This window comes from Denticeps clupeoides, chromosome 2 (genome assembly GCF_900700375.1).
Source record: "Denticeps clupeoides chromosome 2, fDenClu1.1, whole genome shotgun sequence".
In the NCBI taxonomy this organism is placed as follows: Eukaryota; Metazoa; Chordata; class Actinopteri; order Clupeiformes; family Denticipitidae; genus Denticeps; species Denticeps clupeoides.
Genome location: NC_041708.1, coordinates 26506309 through 26529720, shown reverse-complemented (window position 1 = coordinate 26529720; position 23412 = coordinate 26506309). Strand labels below are relative to the sequence as shown.

Genomic DNA, 23412 nt, shown 5'->3' with positions numbered 1-23412 from the left:
ACTGTAAAAGTGCACATTCCCACAGGATGTTACACTTTTAGGAAAGATAGAGTTATTCCAAATGTTGACCAAGTGGCACTTAATCATATGATCATAAATAATTTAAAAATAGTAGCTGCTTCAAAGTTCCTCCCATGGAATCCATTTACACTTTACATTATGTGATCTGTGGATAAATTCCATCTGCACCACTGAACATAATTCTGTCTGAATTAAGGCTTTTGTGGATTCGACATATAGCCTGATGTTCAGCTGTTTTTTTTGATGATAACACTGCTTCCTCTAACGTGTACATTCAAATGTGTAGGATTATTATGTATGTGTACATAATCATTTGGCTAATAAAATGTTCTGCTGCACATGCATGCATAAACCTTCCAGTCTAATGGCAGTTTTGTGCGGAGCAGAGTTTCCAGAAGACTTGAATTTAGTCACTACCTTAAAAACCAGGATGCATTAAATGCAAAACACCGTATAACATTTTCTTAAGAATATATATATATATATATATATATATATATATACACTGCTCAAAAAGGGAACACAAAAATTAAACATTCTAGATCTGAATGAATGAAATATTCTTATAAAATGTTTTGTTCTTTACATAGCTCAATGTGCAGACAATAAAACCACACAAAATTATAAATGGAAATAAACGCACTACAGGCTGATCCAACTTTGATGTAATGTCTTACTCAGTAGTGAGCGTGGCCTCCACGTGCCTGTACATGCCCCTACAATGTCTGGGCATGCTCCTGATGAGATGGCGGATGGTCTCCTGGGGGATCTCCTGGACTAAAGCATCTGCTGACTCCTGGACAATCTGTGGTGCAAAGTGGCATTAGTGGATGGAGTGAGGAGTGAGATGGAATTGCTGACACACAGCCACATGAGATCTTGCATTAGGAGGAACCCAGGGCACACTGCACCAGCATATGGTCTCACAAGGGGTTTGAGGATCTCAACTCGGTACCCATTGGCAGTCAGGCTACCTCTGTTGAGCACATAGAGGGCTGTGTGCCCACCCCCCCAAAGAAATGACCCCCACAGTGTGGGTGTCTCCTGACTCGGTCACGTCTGTCACATGTGCTCAGTGTCAACCTGCTTTCATATGTGAAGAGCACAGGGCACCAGTGGCAAATTTGCTGTCTGGCAATTGCCAAACATGCTGCATGATGCTGGGCTGTAAGCACAACTCCCACCTGTAGACTTTGGGCCCTCATACCACCCTCATGGAGTCTGTTTCTGATCGTTTGAGCAGACACGGGCACATTTGTTGCCTCCTGGAGGTCATTTTGCAGGACTTTAGCAGTGCTCCTCATGTTCCTCCTTGCACAAAAGTGGAGATAGGGTTGTTGCCCTCCTGAGGCCTCCTCCTAGTCTTCTGATGTACTGGCCCTTCTCCTGGAAGCGCATCCATGCTCTGGACACTACACTGTCAGACACAGCAAACCTTCTTGCCACAGGCCTCATTGATCCTGGATTAGCTGCACTACCTGAGCCCCTTGTGTGGGTTCTAGACTCTGTCTCATGCTACATCTAGAGTGCAAGCATTCAAAAAGTGACCAAAACATCAGCCAGAAAGCTTAGGAACTGAGAAGTTGTCTGGTCACCACCTGCAGAACCACACCTTTATTGGGGATGTCTTGCTAATTGCCTATAATTTCCATCTGTTTTCTATTCCATTTGCATAACAGCATGTGAAATTGATTTTCAATCAGTGTTGCTTCCTAAGTGGACAGTTTGATTGACAGGGTGATTGACTTGAAGTTAAATCGTGTTGTTTAAGTGTTCCCTTTAATATTTTGAGCAGTGTATATTGAACTGTGTTGTCATGTTTTGCACCCATTGCACATGTGGAAGAAGGTACTGTAGCAATCTACTATTGTTTTTTTCCCCCCATTTTGATCACCTTGTCATTATTGTCATATTCAAATATTAATTTGTTCAGTATATTATGACAGAAATATAATAAGTATACAGTGGCACAAAAATATTTAACACAGACACATGTGTTGTGCAGAATGAGTTGCATCAATGGAAGTGATAGTGCAGAGAAGGGCATATGTATAAATATATAATATAATATAATATAATATAATATAATATAATATAATATAATATAATATAATATAATATAATATAATATAATATAATAATGTTGATGTTTCAGTAACTGGTTTAAGACATGAGCTATAAAAACACTATGAACTATGAACAAAGCATCAGGCTAAAAGCTCAGATAATGATTCTACAGTATATCTCCAGGTAGACATGAATAGTTAACATTCATTTTTTGGTCATTTATTTTTCTCTTTTTTGTAAAAAAAAAGTTCATAAAAGTTTAGAATATGGACAGTGACAATGTTTATGTGTAAAAATGAAACAGCCACTCATCCATCATGTTAGATACCATGTGCCTCTCCTTTTGTTTTTCCTTTCTGACCTTTTCTATTAAGTTTTTTCTACTCCTCATATTTGATGTCTGCTATCAAGCCCTGAGATCAGGAATCTTCATTCATATTTCCCTAAAGCACCACAGTGATCTCTTATATGTGAACGTCTAATAAGGGTTAGATAACTTTAAGAACAAAAAGTTGTGTTTTTATGGCCAGCATGAACTGGTTTCATCCACGTTACATAAGCACATTTGCTTTCTAATTAAAAGTCATTATGTCTTAAAAAATGAAGGCAAAAAAGTATGTTGTGACTTGGCTCTTTGGATGAAAAACAGAGAACCATCTTTTACCGTAATAGCTTACATCATGAAGAAAATGGCTGTTGGCTTTTGCCTGATGACCTCAGAAGAGTGATGTCACTTGCAACCAAACCACGTGAGATCTGAGAAATGGTGCCTGACAGCCTCGGATATCTGAATGTAGAGTTACAGACAACAACATACAGTGCTGAGAAGATGGATGTTTTCACCCTCGGGTCCTTTTCTTATTTTTGCATCAACCATGGCAGCCTTCATGTGCAATCCATATCTTGACCTCTACCCCCAAGGGTGTGTGGAGTGAACAGATGATGACCTTCATAGGGCAGTTAGATTATAGAGCTCTCCTGGCAGGAAGAGCCCCGGCCGTTCTTGGGACTGGAACGTGTCAAAACCGAAATCTGGGTGAAGTTGTTCCCATTGCTGCCCATGGATGGCTGCTGGTACTTGGTGCCTGAGCCGAGGAACCTCTCCAAGTGCCACCTCCTCCACTTGCGCTTGATTTCTGACTGCACCTGGGACAGATCAGGCAGATCAGTCAGCCAGTCAGTCAGTCTGTAAATCAGGCTGGTTTCCTAGCCAACTGACACATTACAAATGAGGAAAAATACAAATTTACTGGACACTCAGCACGAATGTTTAAGACCCTCATAAGCATCACCACCTCAACCTCTTCTTTTAACTCCAGCGAGGGTCGAGGCCAGGAAAACAGGCTTGACACCACAACCACAAATCACTAAAAATGAACTGGCACTCGAGTACTCGTGGTCTCCAAGAGGCATCCGTTTTATTTTAATGTGTACAGGCCCGGAGAGTACAGGTGTCTGCTCGGAACATCCGATGATATATCAATGTAAAAGACTGCTGTTGTCAACGGGGAAGGGCTATTTATGGCCAGGCTATGCATTGCACTAGAGCGATATGCTAATCAAAGCTGAAGGAGAGTAGTGAGTCAGACTGCTCAAGAGGAGTTGGTGCCAAGGCTCCCAGGAAACTGCCTTTCCAAGGTCAGAGTCGAACTTCTGCTCTAAGTCTCTCATGCTGAATGTGGGCAGCCTTCAGCTCCGTAATGATGTGATTGTTGTACATTTGTGTTTTAATTTTGGGTCGTTTATGCAGTGCCATTACCTCTCCATTAAGGAAACAGTATAGAACAGCAACGACAAAACCCTGAAAGGATAGAAGAAATAAAATGTCATATTATCCAGTCATTCATCCATCTGAACATCAAAAAAGTTTTAAGAATAAAATGTATAATAATTATATACTACTACTACTAAAACTAATAATAATGATTTCTTGAAAATGTTTGTATTTTTTAACCAAATTACTGTCATTAATTTATCATTGTACCAATCAATTGCTACACAGTTAATATTAATATTTCTGCAGGAAAAGAATAAAATGTACACTAATAACTATAGGTCTGTCATGTTTTACTGAAAATGAATTTCATGATATAACATATATCACAGTTACTATGATATTGTTATTATAAATATTTTAAAGAATAACATTGTGCTCTAATTTTTATTTCAATAAAAATTATTATTATTTCAATTTCCCATTTAGGTTATAATAAAGCAAAACCAGCACAAACAAATAGTAAATAACAAAGAGCTGATATAACCAGTTACAATAAGTTATAGAACAAATCCAACAAGGCCATTAAGTGACTTTTATCAAACCATTGAATTCAAAGATGTAATTTTGGGAATAAAGGCATTACTTTATTGAACTACAACAGCAGCTTGATGTCCCTGAATTCATTTTCTACTTCTGCAATCATTCTGGCCTTTTTAGACTGTTCACTGAAAAGAAAACTGAAAAAAATGTTAAAGGGACATTTTGTTTCTAGCTTCGGCTGCTCACAGCCCTGTCTGGCCATGCGTACATTGTCTCTGAATCATTATGTGATGGACCGAAAGGACAGCAGAGTTTTAAACAGAGGGAGAGGGGTAAAATTAGAATGGGACCAGCCTGTGTGTTTTCATAATGTGGCACAGAGTAAACTTTCGGCTTTGATCGCGACCAGGGCTTCATACAGGGATAATTTCTTCAGCCCTATATGATTAATGATTAGAGGCCTGAATCGAATCATGGGATTAGGATAATAACCCATCACAATAACAGAGGTCACATTATGAATACACTACTTTCTTAGCACAGATGCTCTGGATTATTGGGCCTACGTACCTGGAATGATCCCAGAATAAGATCAAACACCAGTCGGAGTTTTGTGTTTATGTGCTCGGGGATGAATGCAAATATTATGAAGTTTATCCCAAAGAGGGGAATCAGCAGTAGTGTTGATTTTGCCAGTCTCCTGTACAAGAGAAAGAAGAAACAGAAATCAAGCTGTTATTAGTGTTGCATTTTACACTGAATATTCCCAAAACTTCATCCATAACTTGTCACACTGCCAATAGGTCTAGATGTACAAATACATAGGACCATGTAATATTTAAGTTTTTGTTTGTTAAGCAATTCTGTGTTTTTCTGTCAGTGTTGGGTGCTGTGTGTACATAAATGAGGAAAAGGGGGTCTGAATACTTTCCATACCAACTGTATACACACACACACACACACACACACACACACACACAGAGTGGAGGAAATAATTATTTGACCCCTCGCTGATTTTGTAAGTTTGTCCAATGACAAAGAAATGAAAAGTCTCAGAACAGTATAATTTTAATGGTAGGTTTATTTTAACAGTGACAGATAGCACATCAAAAGGAAAATTGAAAAAAAAAATTTTAAATAAAAGAAAGAAACTGATTTGCATTTCATTGAGTGAAATAAGTATTTGAACCCCTACCAACCATTAAGAGTTCTGGCTCCCACAGAGTGGTTAGACACGCCTACTCAACTAGTCACCCTCATTAATGACACCTGTCTTAACTAGTCACCTGTATAAAAGACACCACAGAATCAATCAATCAGGCAGACTCCAAACTCTCCAACATGGGAAAGACCAAAGAGCTGTCCAAGGATGTCAGAGACAAAATTGTAGACCTGCACAAGGCTGGAATGGGATACAAAACCATTAGCAAGAAGCTGGGAGAGAAGGTGACAACTGTTGCTGCAATTGTTCGAAAATGGAAGGAGCACAAAATGACCATCAATCGACCTCAGTCTGGGGCTCCACGCAAGATCTCACCTTGTGGGGTCTCAATCATTCTGAGAAAGGTGAGAAATCATCCTAGAACTACAGGAGGAGTTAGTTAATGACCTCAAAGTAGCTGGGACCACAGACACCAAGAAAACCATTGGAAACACATTACACTGCAATGGATTAAAATCCTGCAGTGCTCACAAGGTCCCCCTGCTCAAGAAGGCACATGTGCAGGCCCATCTGAAGTTTGCCAATGAACACCTGAATGATTCAGAGAGTGACTGGGAGAAGGTGCTGTGGTCAGATGAGATCAAAATTGAGCTCTTTGTCATTAACTCAACTCGCCGTGGTGGGAGGAAGAAAAATGCTGCCTATGACCCCCAAAACACCGTCCCCACTGTCAAGCATGGAGGTGGAAACATTATGCTTTGGGGGTGTTTTTCTGCTAAGGGCACAGGACAACTTCACTGCATCAACGGGAAAATGGACGGAGCCGTGTATCATAAAATCCTGAGCGACAACCTCCTTCCCTCTGCCAGAAAATTGAAAATGGGTCGTGGATGGGTGTTCCAGCACGACAATGACCCAAAACATTCAGCAAAGGCAACAAAGGAGTGGCTCAAGAAGAAGCACATTAAGGTCATGGAGTGGCCTAGTCAGTCTCCTGACCTTATTCCAATAGAAAACCTATGCAGGGAGCTGAAGCTCAAAGTTGGACAGAGACAGCCTCAAAACCTTAGTGATTTAGAGATGATCTGCAAAGAGGAGTGGACTAAAATTCCTCCTAAAATGTGTACAAACTTAGTCATCAAGTACAAGAAACGTTTGACCTCTGTGCTTGCAAACAAGTATTAAGTCTTGTTTTGTTAGAGGGTTCAAATACTTATTTCACTCAATGAAATGCAAATCAGTTTCTATCTTTTATTTAAAGTTATTTTTTCCTTTTGATGTGCTATCTGTCACTGTTAAAATAAACCTACCATTAAAATGATACTGTTCTGAGACTTTTCATTTCTTTGTCATTGGACAAACTTACAAAATCAGCGAGGTGTCAAATAATTATTTCCTCCACTGTGTGTGTGTGTGTGTGTGTGTGTATATATATATATGTGTGTGTGTGTGTGTGTGTGTATATATATATATGGGGTATAGTTCAGTATGAACAAGAACAATGTAGAAATGACCTTGGTGACACAGGGGTCTCCATGCCATCATTTTAAAATAAATTATGTGAGGGCAATTCCCAGTTACAGATTAAAATCCTCACACTGCCAAAAATAGCTATGTAGGTCTTAATGCAAAAGCTCTTTAAAAAAAATGGCCTCATGTTAAAAAATGACCAATTTTTTTTTTTTTTTACTTACGAGTACTGGTTGGATTCATTCCTTCCTATATCGGGGCAGTTGATCTTTTGTCGCAGTATCCGGATGATGTAAATAAACAGGATGAAGTTCATCTGGGGTCAGCAAAAAAAGTGTGTTACTCTCCAAACACATTCAAACGCGTGTCTTAGGGTCAGTCCTCTTAAAAAATGTTTAACTTCATGGGTTGATATTAACACGATTCCCAAATATATCCAGCATGGCCTTGTGGTAAAGAATTGCACAAGGAATAGTTGTGTGTCTCTGTAAAAAGCACAGCAATGTCCCGCATGTCAAGCAGAATCTATCTTGTGGCCCAGACTCTAATTAACTCAAATTTAATTACCCAGACACAAGGTAGAACAAACATCCAAGGCAATCTGATAAAAAAGACAAGCAATTCACTCTCTGATTAATGTGCGGCGAACGCAGCGATTTCGGCACGCCTCAGTAGTGGCCGTGCACGATGGCGGTATGGTAAACACGGCTGCTTCGTTCCAGCAAGTGCCAGAGGAGTTCCAGCACTCGTGTTCACACTTTGCTGCCTGCAAATCACACCGTTTCGGGGCACGTCCCCAACATCATTAAATCTGCATAAACATTGGGTTTCCTACTGTGCCGTGCCCTCTCCCACCACATTGCTCTGTCTTTTATATAACTCCACCCCATTACCTCTCTTTCTTGTTTTCTTTCCCTCCTCCGTGCTCTCTCACCCTTTACGTTAAATAAAAGCTGTGAGCAACTCCGAAAGTGCTCTTTCACACTTTGGCCGTTATTGACATTCTATGTGTGAGCTGCTCCCGGGAGAGCCGGTGTTGAGCCCTCACCTCAGCAGCTAGCATCCAAACACTCACTATTCAACTGCATTTCCAAGTTTGGGGGGGTGGGGGTTGGTCTACTGCGAAAATATCCTGTAGGTCACTGTTAGAGTGCTTCTTCGGCAACATAACATTTTTAAAGCCGTAATAGGTGCTTTTTAATGGGGACACTATTACTGCCTTGCCATAAAGGTCTGCTAATGACATTGGTGTCCCAGTGAGACTAAAGATTAATTTAGTTTCCATAGCAATACAGGGACTACAATTGGGATCAACAGGAAACTTTTCCCGCAAATTTTTATGTAAGCTATTCCATATTTTGTGGTAAAATGACTGCAGTGCTGCATGTGTTTACCAATATGGATGCCAATATTGGTGTCTTAATAATCCACCAGTATGGGTCAGTGTTCTCAATGATCTCCCAGCACCTGTCAAAAATAAAGGCAATTTTTAAACATCTATATCAATTCCATATGTTATATTGTGTTATTCCCCCCAGGCAAGAGCAGGAAGATTGTTTATCTTACCCTATGTCATCAAAGTAGGCTTTGGCAATAGTCCAGGCTGTGATAAAAACCAGTGGACCTCCTGTAATGTATGCGAAAAAAAGGTTGGTTGTAAATTCGTAGCTGATACCTACAATGGCTGAGAAAGCCCAAGGGGTTTCAAAATAATTGTGAATTGAATTGAGTTTAATGGACACCATGTGACCGCATGGATATTGACATTTCACAAAACGTCTCAAAGTTCCCAGCAAGTGGACCTCCAACCGAGCAGAGTGCAAATGAAACGAAGATGATGGAAACCTACCCCAGCCAATCGGGATGTAACACCAGAAGTACTTCCTTTCTGAGAAGAAGGACACAGCCAATAGGGCATGGAGGTAGAGACCTTCGACCAGGAGCCAGAAGAAGCTGGTCATGATGCAGTATTGGAAGAAGACCATCACCGCTTTGCAGCCAACCTAGGAATTGATACAGAGAGCAAGTTCACGCTCAACACCAGTCTATGCCCATTCATATAGCTGTAATAAAATTCTGCCATTTAATTTATAATGAAACTGACAGCAGGTCACTATAGCTCGTGAAAAAAAAGTGACACAATAATTCCGTATTACTGCAAGAGTGGAAAATTCATTTCAACCAAAATACCATCATCTTCTTTCCTGTGACTTACCATTAATGGCTAGAGAACTGACGATTTTAGAGCAGTCACGTTAATCACTAAATCAATTACAGATATGGGCAAAAGTGGTTCAATTATTGAAAATTACTTTTTAAATAATTTTGACAGCCATTAGTAGCATTTGCATCAGACTGATGATATGTCTGTATAATTTCAAGGCCAAAATAACCATGACATGTAACTAAAAAGTAAACCTATTAAAGTCTTATAACACTGGTATAAGCATTCATTAGTGACTTGATTTTAAAACCAGATGAAATATGTATCTTGGGGTGGTCTCTCTGTCGTTTATATGAAGATTTACAACTGGACATTCATTACGTATCAATTACAGAACCTTAAAAGACTACATGCAAAGAAATGTAGTTGTACGGGTGCGATTAGATGATAAATTGGCCCTGTGTTCTTCTCACCAGGTCATTAACATGGTCAGGTGGTTCTGACCCTGCGGGGAAGAGAGACGTTGTCTGTGCCCTCACTAGATAAAGTAAATGGAGACTTAAGAAGCCAGACACAGGCATCCTAGATAAAAAGATCATATCCATTCTGAATGGCTGCATTCTGAATGCTACCCTACCCGAATCGAATTTTATATTTCAGAGACAAATACAAACTTTCCAACTGACATTTTGCTACTGACCTTTCTTTTTTAATATATACAAATGACATAAAATAAATGTGAAGCTAAATGTATGAATTGTAAACTAATCCTTTTCATTCCTCTGCATTTCATCCTTTTTTGATCATTACTGCAATGCCTCAAGGGCGCCACTGTGTCTTACAACTCAGTTCAGCTCCGTCATTAGTTAGTCATCCATGGGCAAAATGAATTCTGCAGCAGGGGAGGGCAGATGATAGGTTGGTGGACACTGCTTGTCTTCAACGGAAAGAGCGAAAGAGAAGAAGGAATAACATGACAGGAGTATTCAGGTAACGACCAGTCAATCACTGAGAAACATCCACAGACAAAACAATTCTGGCCCTGACTTACTTAAAGACTTTCTGAATTGTTAGGGATACTGGAGATAAAGCGGAGGGACAAGCATCACCCCCTCAGAAAAGAATGGAGTCATAAAACAAAGAATAATGGTTAAGTTAAACTTGAAGAAGAATGAATTATTCATTTGAAAAATTCACAAATTAATTAGTTATGTCTGAAATCCAGAATGGAGAACTCTTGTTGTTTTTTTTATATCTGAGTGCGAGCATTCAATCAGCCTACAGTTCTTTATCATATATTACCATATTGCAATATTTAATTGTTAAATTATGTAGAAATGAGTTCTCAATGATTGATGAACTGAAAGAAAAGGAAACTATACCCAGAGAAATAAGTTACAATATACAGTATACTGAGAAATAGAATGAGATTTTATTCTTTCGCTGGTGGTCTGGAATGCGTTGCCATTGGCAAAATGGATCTGCATGTAGTTCTAATGCATGCAAATCATCCCAAATAGGGTTGAGAGCAGTGGCTAAAAAATAGCCTTTGGGTGGTGATGGAACAGTGAAATAGATTAAAAGCTTCTGGGGGAGGCAAGTCTGATACACACGTCTACATTCAATCAGTGAGCTCTCAGCAGCACTTTATCATCCTCTTAATACACACCACTGTATCAAACTACAGCCTAATATATTGTTTTACAGTCACACTCTTCAACTCAGGTATGATTTCAGACCACAGACAAAATATATAATGGCTTCATGCAGTTCAATTTCACACATTTAAATGGATGATAAAATCTGTTTCCCAGAACATCCAGCGAACTCTACACATATACATACAGTGCATCTGGAAAGTATTCACATTTTGTTATGTTACAGCCTTATTCCAAAATTTATTAAATGCATTTTTTCCTCAAAATTCTACACACACCCCATAATGACAACATGAAAAAGTTTACTTGAGGTTTTGCCAAATGTATAAAAAATTTGAAAACATAACTCTTCATAGCATTTGCTCAATACTTTGTCGATGCACCTTTGACAGCAATTACAGCCTCAAGTTGTTTTTAATATGATGCCACAAGCTTGGCACACCGATCCTTGGCCAGTTTTGCCCTTTCATCCTTTGCCCAGTCATCTTTCCTTCTATCCTGACTAGTATCCCAATTCTATTCTTGGCAAAGGCTGTGAATACTTATGTACATGTGCATTCTCAATTTTTTTATTTTTAATACATTTGCCAAAATATCAAGTAAAACCTCAACCTTCATGTTGCCAGTATGGGGTGTTCTGTGTAGAATACTGAGGGAAAAAATATTTAATCCATTTTGGAATTAGGCTGTAATACAACAAAATGTGGATAAAGTGATTAAACACAATTTCTAACATGTTACATATACATGGAGACATAACCAAGGCATCAGGAGGATGGGAGGAAAGCTCATGGACTCCTCCCTCCTTTTCAGGTCGAACATGGTCATTCCAGCAAGCAAAGCCCAAAAACCCAGGCAATGGACAAACCCAATGGATTTATTTAAAAGTCAATGACAATAAATGAAAATTCAATTGTTTCCATGGTCCAGACACAGACCCAAGTTAGAATTAATGGCAAAAATCTATAAAGCTTGTGCTTTAGAACAGCCTACGTTGTCCCCAGAGTCCGCAGCATAATTTCCTACCTTTGCCTATTCCAAATCATTTCCTGACACTGTCCATAATTATTCTGTCAGGCAGCGGGGTTTAAAGGGTCATGACATGTGTGGTGAGGGTCGCTTCTCTGTTTAATTTCAGTGAGTGCTCTGTCGTTTATTAGCATGTGCCAAATATCATCATGTTTATATTCACTCGAAAGCCATTGAACACTTCCAATAATTCAAACTGTATTTCACGGCGTTTAAATATCTAATGAATAATGCAACGGAGGCGTCCTTCTGACTTACGAGATTCGAAAATCGTGTGCACATGTGGAGCTGAGAAGCTTAAGCCTGAATGAGGAATGAGTGGAATTTAACATTCTGAGAGATGCTGGACTAATGATAGTCTACGATGGATTAAGGGTTCAATACCTTTGGGCTATTTTGCTGGAAAAATAGCTTAACTGAAGTCTATAGTTTAATCTGTTATAGTTGACGGATTTCTCAGTTATATCATGCTATAAGGAGTCCAAGGTAACCACTCTCAAAAACGAGTGAAAAGAGCAGCCGAAAACCAGAATTTTACCCTAACATGTCTAATCTGAACTTTTTCTTTTTGTCTATCAAAAGATATGAAAATCATTACTCATGGTACTGAATGCAACTCAAAGGCAGACCCAAAGAATAGTTTATATTCAGTTAGATACAGTGCCATAGTAATTTGCAAACAGGGACATGTGGATGGGCCAGATGTTGCAGCAGCTGGATCTGTACGCATCCTCTCTTCATTGTTTTATTCTGCCTGATCATAAATAGTGACTGGCTGTTGACAGCATCCCAGTGGCCAGTTTGGTGTACCACTGTATCACATTCATTTTCTTTTCCACTCTTGGTAGCATAGAAATCAAGGGGTAAACCATCATTTTATTTGTTTTTTTTGCAAGTTTTCGCATTCAAATACTGCCAGCTACCACCATTGTAAGGTCCACAATGAAGACAGCAATGTATGTACATATTCAAATATCTGAGGGAGTACATGCAAATATACCACTTTTCTTTATCCTGGTGTCTTGTCCTTTGACAATATTCCTTTAACATGCAAATATGCTCCTGGTGGCTTTTTGATAGCTTATCAGTGTTTGTCCCTGCGAGCTTGTGTGTGTCACAAACACACTGTAGGCGAGCCCTGGCTATCTAAAGATGCACAGGTCAATATGCAAAAACAGCCATCAGCAGTAATACCACTGGACAGAAAATGAATGGCTGATAAGCTCCTTAACTAGCATCTCGGGGGAGTCCTTGGCAAGGTTGTGACCCCGCACACCAAGTAGTAATATTTACTCCATGAGTAGCAGCATTGACTTACGGAGCCTGTGGAGCAGCTGTCTGACTCCTCATCCACGTTGTAGAGGACCACGTCCTTAATGAACACAGAGATTGCCTTAAGGATGAAGGAGACAAACAGGTGGATGTGGATGTAATTCCTTGTGCAGTGAAGTTTCCTGGAGGAATAAATATGCACATATGAATTAATTAACAGATAATAATATAATAAAAAAATCTCATGGATGCTAATCACATTATAACTAATTAGAGAATATATTAAGCCTTAATTGGGTGTATATCAGATTCTGTAAATTGACTGAATTTCTTCTATTCAACAAAATTAAAGGGAATTTAACAAATGCCAATTAAAGCACCAAAGTGACCATGTCTTACCATGTTTTAACATTTCTTTCCCAATACATTCATCCATGATAAAATTATCATTAGTAGAATAATAATTTTTAATCAACAGCTGCTGCAGTGCTGTGAAAATATTTTAACACACCCAAAACACCTAGCTCATATAATGCTTTGGCTAACAAAAATCTGCAACGCTGAGTCTGTATTAAACAAAATGGGTATTCGTCAGGCAAATGGAGCATAAAATGTTCCAAGAAGCACAACTGCAATCCATTTACACACCGACAGACTGCCGAAGACTGGCCTTAATACATTCTATTTGTTTTGTGCTTCTGGGTGTGCAGTCAGTAGGAAGTGAAGACCCACAGAACAGTCATAAAAACCCCTTCATAAAGTGTTCATCCACAAAAACAAAACCTTAAGTAATTTTTTTTTCATTTTGTCATTATGTGGTGTTATGTGCTGTATTCTGAGGAAAAATGCATTCAATCAATTTTGCAATAAGGCTATAAAATAACAAAATGTGGAAAAATTGATGTGCTGTGAATGCACTTTCTGGATGCGCTGTATATTTTAATGCCAATCATGATTTCCAATGTTCCTGGAGGAACGTCTGCACTCTAGCCCTACCTTAATTAGGGGATGGTAATAGACTAGAGGGTAACATACTCGCCTATGAACCAGACCTGGGTTCAAAGACCCTGAGCAAGACACTCTTAGTTGCTCCAGGTAGACTGTCCCCTGTTCCAATCTGGTAAATTCCATAAATGTAAATGTAAATTAGGATCAGGTGTTACTTAATGGCCTTATAATAAGTGGGGCAGATTGTGAAGATATGTGGTTGGAACAAAAGCTGTTCCAGATGTTCCTTCAGGACCAGAGTTGGGAAACACTGATCTAGAGAGCCTGCATGTATGCCATGCATTCCATCAGTTCTGTCTGGCTGAAATGACTTGTCATTATTTCCCCCCATTCAGGCTTATAGCACAATATCTGGTGTGCCAGAGATGTCACAGAGCTCATCAGTTGATGCTGCGTATCACGTGGTGACCCGTTCAGCATATACCTGGCTTTGCTGTCCCTGTATTTGTAACTGAGGAGGCCTGGGATAAATGCACCTGTGGCCGAATCAAAAATTCTCTGCTTCGTCTGACTTATAATGGTAAAAAAAAACAAAATGTTGTTGATGGGCAAATCCACCAACTTTCCCTGCTGCTCCCCAATCCGTTCAAGTAAACATCAACCAAAACCTTTATGTCTGTGCAGTGTCTGTTGTGGTCTGTGCAGTATCTGGACATATTAGTTCAGATTAGTTCAGCAGTCTCAGCTGTAGTCGTCTGTGTTGTTATACCAGGAGCTGCTTTATATATCTGAAAGCCACATTTTGATCAGATATATGCTTAGACAAACTATTCCTTTAGGAAAATACGCCACAAATGAACCCAAACAGCATCTGAGCTCAGCAGTCTGTGTTATCATCATCCATTCCCTTTTGCCTTCCTTGAGTTTAAAGCTCACTTGCTCTCTAACAAGCCTACAGCAGTCTATTTGAAGTCGCGGAAACACCCGAGAGAGAAACTTAAAAGATCATTTCATAAAACTCTGTAGGGAAAGGATGAAGGATGGCATGGGAGAAAGAAGGTCCCCCTGCCTGCACCCCTTTTTCAGCATTAGCCACACGTGCAGATCTGACCAAGAATAAAATAGATCTTCAAAGAAAATCTAACAACCCATTGTTTTAAACGAAATGTACATCGAGCTGCACAAACAGTGAGCACCGGCCCTACAAATCACGGCCAAACTATTCAGCCCATCCATATTAGCAGCTATTTCGCCTCACCGTGACTGAACCCAAAGGAATGTGCAGGTATGCAGTGCTTGTGTCTTCTTTATCAGTGCAACAGAACAGGGGAAAAATAAAACCGCCTTCAACTCGAAAATGCATCTTGATGACTAACACGGAGGCACACAAACCAATAGGGGTCCTGTCTTGGCCCGTAGGTCGTTGTAAGTCAGAAAGCCTCTTCACGGACCAACATATCCTTGAGACAAGGCTCCAGAGGTCGCCCAACGGGGCACAGCAGCCAGTGATGGTCTGGATCAGGGTTGATTACTTTGCCGAGGGATTCAGGCCCTCCCCCACTAAGCAGGCCCCATTAAAGCAAGAAAACCCAGTGGAACGGACATCATCGAGTGGTTGCCTGCAGCTGCCTGTGCCACACCAAGCACAGGCATCCATCAGGCTGGTGCACTTTAACGTGCTGCTATCCAGGCTTCCAGCTGAACGTTTGACCATAGACTGGCACGTGCTGTGTAAATATTTAGAAGCCCTAGTAACTGCTCACTTAAAGGGTCTCAAGATAAGATACAGGGGCGTCAGAGGAAAGTTTATATTGTGAGAAAAAGGGAGCTAGAACAAAAGCTCATTTGAATACGTGCAACGGTACGTCATCCGAGGAGAACAGCGGCAGTAGCTTCTGTATTCCTGCTGGTGCAGAAAATTGCCGCCCATTTCAAATACGAGTGCCATGTGTGCCGGACACGGCTGTGTGGAAGCAATCGCTGACAATGTCAGAAAAAACATTTCACTTGTCAAACCAGTAATCAATCACGGAGACGTCAAGAAAACCGCTGGCCCCGCCTCTCTCCTGAACTCTCCGACGGCACTTCACCCACATTTCTGTCTAGTGCCACTACTTAATCAGAAATGATTTTTTAAGAAGCATTTTCCCCCTTTATCAACCATTGTGCATCAACTTTTTTTTAGGATTTTATTTTAGGAACCCCAGGCACATGAGAGTTCAGCTCGCGTGACCTTAAATGATCTAATTAAACGTGTCCTGAGGGAGGCCTTTGCACTGGCCTTGCCACATTTCCCATCAAAGTCTTATTTACCTCTGTCTCTAAAAGCGGCCGCTCAATGAGCAACCTAGTTACAAGCAGAGCAACAGGCGTAATTACACAGACGCGTGAGCGGAAAGATTTAATTAGGCAGTGGCTGTTAGGGAGTGGAATTTGGGGCGACACATCATGTGTTGATTAAGAGATTTGACAAATGACAGGGTCATAGCACAGATTTTTCCAGAATTCATTTAGACATTTCATTTGAATATAAAGCCAACTGCTTTACTGTACGCAGCTTCACTGAAGTACTGAATTGAAGCCAATTGAGGCCATTTTTTTTATATATATGTATGTAATAAATGATAAGTCTGTCTGTCAAATTGCTTGATTTAAATCATTAGCATGGCAGTTTACTCAGTCAATATTGGTATAGCTTTTGGTGGCATGAGGTGTCACGGTACCTGAAGATGCAAAGAATTATAATGGCTGTCGTCAGGGAGACCAAGGACACACTGTGGCCGATGGTGTAGCCAATCTTCACTGACCGGAAGAATTTCCCCTATTAGAAAACAGCAGCAACTCATTAGTGGATAATATGCCCACACTTTCCCTTTTTTCGACTAGTTGTGTGCTATTGCAAAAAGAAACTTTAAAATGTGCTTTTAACCAGGGGTTGTTCCAGATTTCTTGGCTATTCTACACAAATGCATTTTTTCTGATTTTGACTGTGTTGTGATGACACATCCCATGTCTCCATGTCACATTTGAGGCACCTTAGGCTGAAGAGGTGTCACGTTGATGTGTAGCACGACATCAAATTCCTTTTAAGGATTCCTGTCTCAAGGTCTCACTTAGGTATCTGACATGCTAATTAGCACCTCCCTCTGCCCCGCCCCCCACGGATGACCCCTGGATGTGAGTCCATGCTGGGAAAGCTTTTACCACCTTGTAAAGACTATTTACTTCTCAGACCCTCTCTAGCTATTTTGCACTTTAAAACAAACTAAGCCTCTGAAGACTTCCCTGCATTTATTTGCTAAGCAAAGCAGTGATGCTGATTGACGCAGGGAATATAAAAATGTTCAGCATTTAACTGGAAAGGGTGACAATAGCTGGTAAAACACTGCAAACTGAGATCTCCCTGGTTCCTTCTTTTTCAAGGATTCTTCTAGGTTGTGGTCATTCTCCTTTTAATACATTGCCACCTTCACATTCTGCTTTCTGAACATTGAGTCATGGAGGTCATCATGCTTGTCAAACAAAATTGGTGCAGATGAAATGCAGAAAGGTAGGAATGGAGCCATGGAGAAAAAGAAGAATGGTAACCACTGGTAAGTTAGAGTGGAATGAAATTTTCTTTTTTTTATAAGACCTGATTAATTCAGACCCCTATTTAACATTTACCCTGAAGTGTTAAAGCTTCAATTTTCTTATTATAAAACCTGTTAATATTCAAGGCATACCTTTACCTAATGACAGAATATGTGATTTAAAAAAGGGAAGAAAAATCAGACTTACGTCATCAGTATTGTTGAGGTTGTACCCACAGGTCACAGCGATGGTCATGGGGTGCAGGTCTGACCAGCCTTCCACAGTGCACGTCTTGGACAGGTTACCTGTGCAATAGAAATATACTGAAGCCTATCTGACAATCTCTCGCAGGCTCATTGTTAAAAAGATAAAACCTGTGAGCAAATCCTTTCTTAAAGCATCCTTGTTATGAATTTTTGCTTTTACATAGGTTTAAGTGGTCCTCTCTCTTGACAAAATTCAGCTGTGGTGCAGAATTTCAGCCACTTTAAACCAGTACCACAATGAGATTTCCCCAGGATGCGCCGGTGTCTTTAGCTTTAATGAGATAGTGAAGTGATTGTCATTGTGAGACACTGCAGCACAGGACACGGTGACACAATGAAATGTGTCTTCTGCTTTTAACCATCACCCTTAGTGAGCAGTGGGCAGCCATGACAGCAGTGTGTGGGGAGGGTACTTTACTCAGGGGCACCTCAGTGGCATCTCAGCAGCTTGGGATTCGAACAACCTTCTTATTACGGGGTCTTTTCCTCAACTGCTAGGTCACCACTGCCCCTTAAATGCAAATGAGTTGGAGAGAGGCGAGAAGAAGAGGAGAGCGGCCCATAGAAGTAGGCGGCCATTCGCGGAAATTACATAATCAACACCATTCACCAACCACAAGCAGGCAGACGTGTCAGCATTTTTCCAGAAAAAAAAAATATTCACCCACTGGTTCTTCAGATTCTCTCGTGACGAAACTAAAAAATACATTTGTGCTCATTTTTACATCCAATCACCAAGCAATTGCTAAGCTTCACATGTTTCCGAGCCATGACGGTCAGTGGAGTTACTTTTTTAATTCTCCGGGTGGACAAAGCATAAGAAGGGAGGTAGCCTTTCCTATGTATGTCGACATAAAGGGAGACATTCCAGATCCGACCATCTGAGTTGCCGTTCTCTGAATGGCGAAGCAGAATGCCCTAAGCTTGCATTATAAATATCACCATTTCTAGAACAGAAACAGACATGCTAGAGGAACTAGAATTAGTGTTAAATTATCTAACAAAATAAAATGTTATACTTAAAGCAACCCTTTAAGTATTACTTACTGCTGTTCAATATTAATTTGGGTAATAAGAAAACTTTTTGGCCCTACCTGGTCAAAACACATTGATCAGGAAACAGGAAAATTACAAATCTTAAAAAAAAAAAAAACACTCTTTCCAAGGCAGAAACAAAATATCCAAAAACCATTTGCACATAAGTATGACAAGTCTGAACTGAATTGAAAAAACAGCATGGCAGCAGAAGCTGCTGAAAGTTCTGCCTGTACATGGTTTTCATTTTGAAGTAACCCTATGTCCAGTAACTATGTGCGAAACCCCATTACTGGTGTGCAGAGTGACACTGCGGTTTTACAACGGAGTACAGGCATTTTTTATTCTCAGAAAGTCATTTAAAAAGTAATATGATTACATTATAGTTTAGCAGCGTATCACAAACTACACTTTCAGTGCGAAGTGCTGAATTGTTGTTGGGTTTGCAAGACCATTGGCTTGTGAAGCAGACTGAAGCACGACTCCACGGGCAAGGTGACGCAGGCTAATAATTCCTGGGTCACTTCAAGTTAGTTGGTAGAATCGCCTCTGGGAGCTTTAGCTCTCATTTCTGAGAAAATCTGACCAAACGTCCTAACTACCCAAACAGATTTCTGTCTGAATGATTTCTAAGGACAGTGGATCCCCTTAAGTACTTAGCACCTTTAATTATTTTAACAGTGCCATGTCAATATTTTGCTTCATCCCAGAATACTTGGCCAAGGTCAAAACCTTGCAAGTGGTTTCAAAGAGGTTATGCGAAACAAAAAATTGTGGGCAATATTTTGCCAGTCAAGGTTAGGATTAAGCAGCACAATGCAATGGGTCAATTTGATAGTGCAAGGACATATTTATTGCTGTTTGTACATTACAATTAACTTAAAAATTTCAAAATAACAGGATGGTACATTTATTTAAATGACTAAATGACTAATACATAGTTCTTTCTTTTGCATACAAGCAGGCCCATTTCCTGGGCCCTAAAATGTCAATTGTGGGTTCTGCTTACTGCTTTGCGTCAGATTACAAAAGCAAGGCCCCATGACTTTTGGGCCTTGGTAGCATAAAAATTGTACACATTAGATTGTGCATTGTAGTGACCTACAAAAATGTTTTAGAGTAGTGATTGAATGTCGGGTAGCAGAGTATTTTTTGCATAACTGCTCAGTCATTCTGCAAAACCCAACATGGGGCAGTGGTGGCCTAGCGGTTAAGGAAGCGGCCCCGTAATCAGAAGGTTGCCGGTTCGAATCCCGATCCGCCAAGGTACCACTGAGGTGCCACTGAGCAAAGCACCGTCCCCACACACTGCTCCCCGGGCGCCGGTCATGGCTGCCCACTGCTCACTCAGGGTGATGGGTTAAATGCAGAGGAAAAATTTCACTGTGTGCTGTGCTGCTGTGTATCACATGTGACAATCACTTCACTTTAACATATACATTAATTTATATCAGGATTATGCAGATTGTCAAGAGGGTTTAAAGAAATAAACATTTGAACATTTTATTTTGCACCAACACTGGTCTAAACTAAACCCCACAGGGCAGTACTCAGCTATTTCATCACCATGCATCACTCTGCCCAAGCAGCAGAGATCTTTAATGTCATCAGGACCCCTAACACCACTTTAATAAATCATAGACCTGTGCTTTATTCATTTTGTCTGATTTGATTAGAGTAATGACAATGATTTGAAGCTGTCCTGCTTTTCCAGATGTGAACCTGATGCATGAGTTAAGACTGTAAAATGTGACATTAATTAATCATTGAGGCTGATTACCTCATCACATGGACATGAAATCAGGCCCTTTCTTAGATTTTTTGGTAGAGGGACTTTGGTTGAGGGACTTTTTGGTAGACTGATTCATGGGCAAAGTTTTAGATTTTTAATGATTGAAAGGGAGACCTTTCACTGCCCTGTCTTACCATGAGCATCAAGTAAAAAGTACATGTATTTTACCACCAGGAATCTTCAAAGTGGATAGAGATAAAGGCCATAAATCTCTGTAATTACTTTAATATAATGCTCACAGTCTTGGCTCCATTGGCCAATCCCAGTTAGTCACGTATTTCTATAGAGAAATGCAATATTTATGTGTTTGTTTAGTATATGTCAAAGAGGATTTGACATAAGGCCAACCGATGGATGACTGATCCAACCAAAAGCAATTTCGAAACTGTCAACCGCTAAAAACCCAGCCAAGCCAAGGTCATTTCATGTTTATAATTCTTCTCACAATAGCGTTTCAATAAATGTTTTAACATGATCATACATCTTATACAACTTGTTATGATTTACCTGAACATAGCAGATGATACACTCTATATATAAACTTGTCAGATTCACTATAATTCACCAATCAGAATTCTGATTGAGTTTGGTTTGAGCTGACTGTGTTTGTAATGTCCAGTTATGGCACTTTTATTATGAGCCAAAAAACCTGACTTAAATTGAAGATGAGGGAAAGAAAGGACCTTGCGCTCGGTGTTTCTAGACTGGCAATGATGTGCGTATTGGTTTAAATAGAATGAGAGAATGAGTTCTGTTTTTCAGAACCACTACTGAAAAACAGAACCAGAAAATCGATTCCCTAATTCATCTGTTCAAAATCTATACACTGAAGGAGCTGCTCAGTGCTGTTAGAGTTTCTTGCATGGGGTGGGAGATGTTGTCCAACAGGGATGACAGCTTAGCCACCATTCTCCTGTCACTCACCACCTCCACTGGATCCAGAGGGCATCCTAGAACAGAGCTGGCCCTCCGGATCAGCCTGTTCAGCCTCTTCCTGTCCCCAGCAGAGATGCTGCTACCCCAGCAGACCACAACGTGAAAGATGGCTGATGCCACTACAGAGTCATAGAAAGTCTTTAGGAGTGGCCCCTGTACTCCAAAAGACCTGAGCCTCTGCAGCAGGTACAGCCTGCTCTGCCCTTTTTTATAAAGTGCATTCGTGTTATGAGTCCAGTCCAGTTTATTGTTCAGGTGAACACCAAGGTACTTGTAGCTCTCCACTGCCTCAATGGCCATACCCTGGATGTCCAGTGGTTGCAGTGGAGGATGTTTGTGCCTGCGGAAGTCTACCACCAGCTCTTCGGTTTTTCCAGTGTTGATCTGGAGGTAGTTCTGCTGGCACCAGTCCATAAAGTCCCTTGTCAGTTCCATGTACTCCCTGTCATCCCCATCAGTGATGAGGCCGACTATTGCAGAGTCGTCAGAGAACTTCTGCAGGAAGCAGTTGGTGGAGTTGTGTGAGAAGTCTGCAGTATAGATTGTGAAGAGGAACGGCGCAAGAACCGTTCCCTGCGGAGCCCCCGTACTGCAGACAACTGTGTCTGACACACAGCCCTGAGTTCTCACATACTGTGGTCAGTTAGTGAGGTAGTCCAGGATCCATGTGGCAAATGGACCTGGATCCTAGACCTGGCCATCCAGCCAAACTGAGCTATAAGGGGAGAAGAGCCTTGGTGAGAGAGTAACCCAAAGATCACTGTGGCTGAGCTCCAGAGATGCTTTTGGGAGATGGGAAAAAGTTGTAAACAGTCAACCATCACTGCAGCCCTCCACCAGTCGGGGCTTTATGGCAGAGTGGCCCGACGGAAGCATCTCCTCATTACAAGACACATGAAAGCCCGCATGGAGTTTGCTAAAAAACACCTGAAGGACTCCAAGATGGTGAGGAATAATATTCTCTGGTCTGATAAGACCTATATAGAACTTTGTGGCCTTAATTCTAAATGGTATGTATGGAGAAAACCTGGCACTGCCTATCACCTGTCCAATACAGTCCCAACAGTGAAGCATGGTGGTGGCACTTTTATAAGATCAAAGCTTAAAACCTTTGGGTTAATGGCTCCAGAATTAAGCCCATTTAATCAGTCTTTCTGTGAAACATTCATGATGTACATGAAAAAAAAAAGAAATTCACAAACATAGGTTAGCCTATTTGTCCTATTTGTAGTTTTATTTTAATAAAAAAGGAAAAAGGGGTGTACCCCCTGCTATAGCCCATATGAGAATAAAGAAAAAAAAGTATAAAGGTACAAAATAGTAAAAAGAATATATAAATAAACAATTCAAGTATTACTAATAATCCAATTTAAACAATACAGTTCAGTTTCCAGTTGTATCCAGATGAGGTAGGAAGGTACAATGTTTGTCTTTGTGCAATGTTACGTGCAAAATAGAGAGAGAAAGAGAGAGAGAGAGAGAGTGCATGTGTGCGCAATGCATGTGCAAGCCTTTAAAAGAGAGAGTGGTGGTTACAATGCAAAAAGGTCAGCATATTGACATGGTCAGAAGTAAGGCTTGCCCTACGCTTTGAGGCAATGTTCCCAGCAGCAGAGAAAAATGCTCTGAGGACGTTAAGGTGGCTGGAATACTCAGAAAAGACTTTGCAAGCTTTGCCAGGTTTGGGTATCTTGCTGCATTTGCTCTCCACCATGGACAGTGGGCGCATGTCTTTGATGAGCATATTCAAAATGCTGTTGGT

General features: G+C 40.5%; 1 protein-coding gene across 2 annotated transcripts in view; it reads right to left on the bottom strand.

Annotated features, from left to right (window-relative positions):
* Window positions 1-783: 783 nt before the first annotated feature.
* The window catches only part of vipr1b (vasoactive intestinal peptide receptor 1b), a 38654-nt gene continuing 16025 nt past the window's right edge, over window positions 784-23412 (bottom strand). Inside the window, exons 4-14 of one of the 2 annotated variants that reach the window (XR_003743331.1) lie at window positions 17829-17926; window positions 16772-16869; window positions 13147-13282; window positions 8827-8980; window positions 8544-8604; window positions 8372-8444; window positions 7202-7293; window positions 4916-5045; window positions 3848-3889; window positions 2753-3234; window positions 784-826 (exon numbers count right to left, since the gene is read on the bottom strand). Coding sequence is in view for 1 of the 2 variants with exons in the window: in XM_028964043.1 (XP_028819876.1) it covers window positions 3049-3234; window positions 3848-3889; window positions 4916-5045; window positions 7202-7293; window positions 8372-8444; window positions 8544-8604; window positions 8827-8980; window positions 13147-13282; window positions 16772-16869; window positions 17829-17926 (1070 nt within the window). In the remaining variant the exon portion in view is untranslated. Of the gene's footprint in view, window positions 827-2291; window positions 3235-3847; window positions 3890-4915; window positions 5046-7201; window positions 7294-8371; window positions 8445-8543; window positions 8605-8826; window positions 8981-13146; window positions 13283-16771; window positions 16870-17828; window positions 17927-23412 lie in introns of those variants that run through there. The other variant, XM_028964043.1, reaches the window with a different exon arrangement.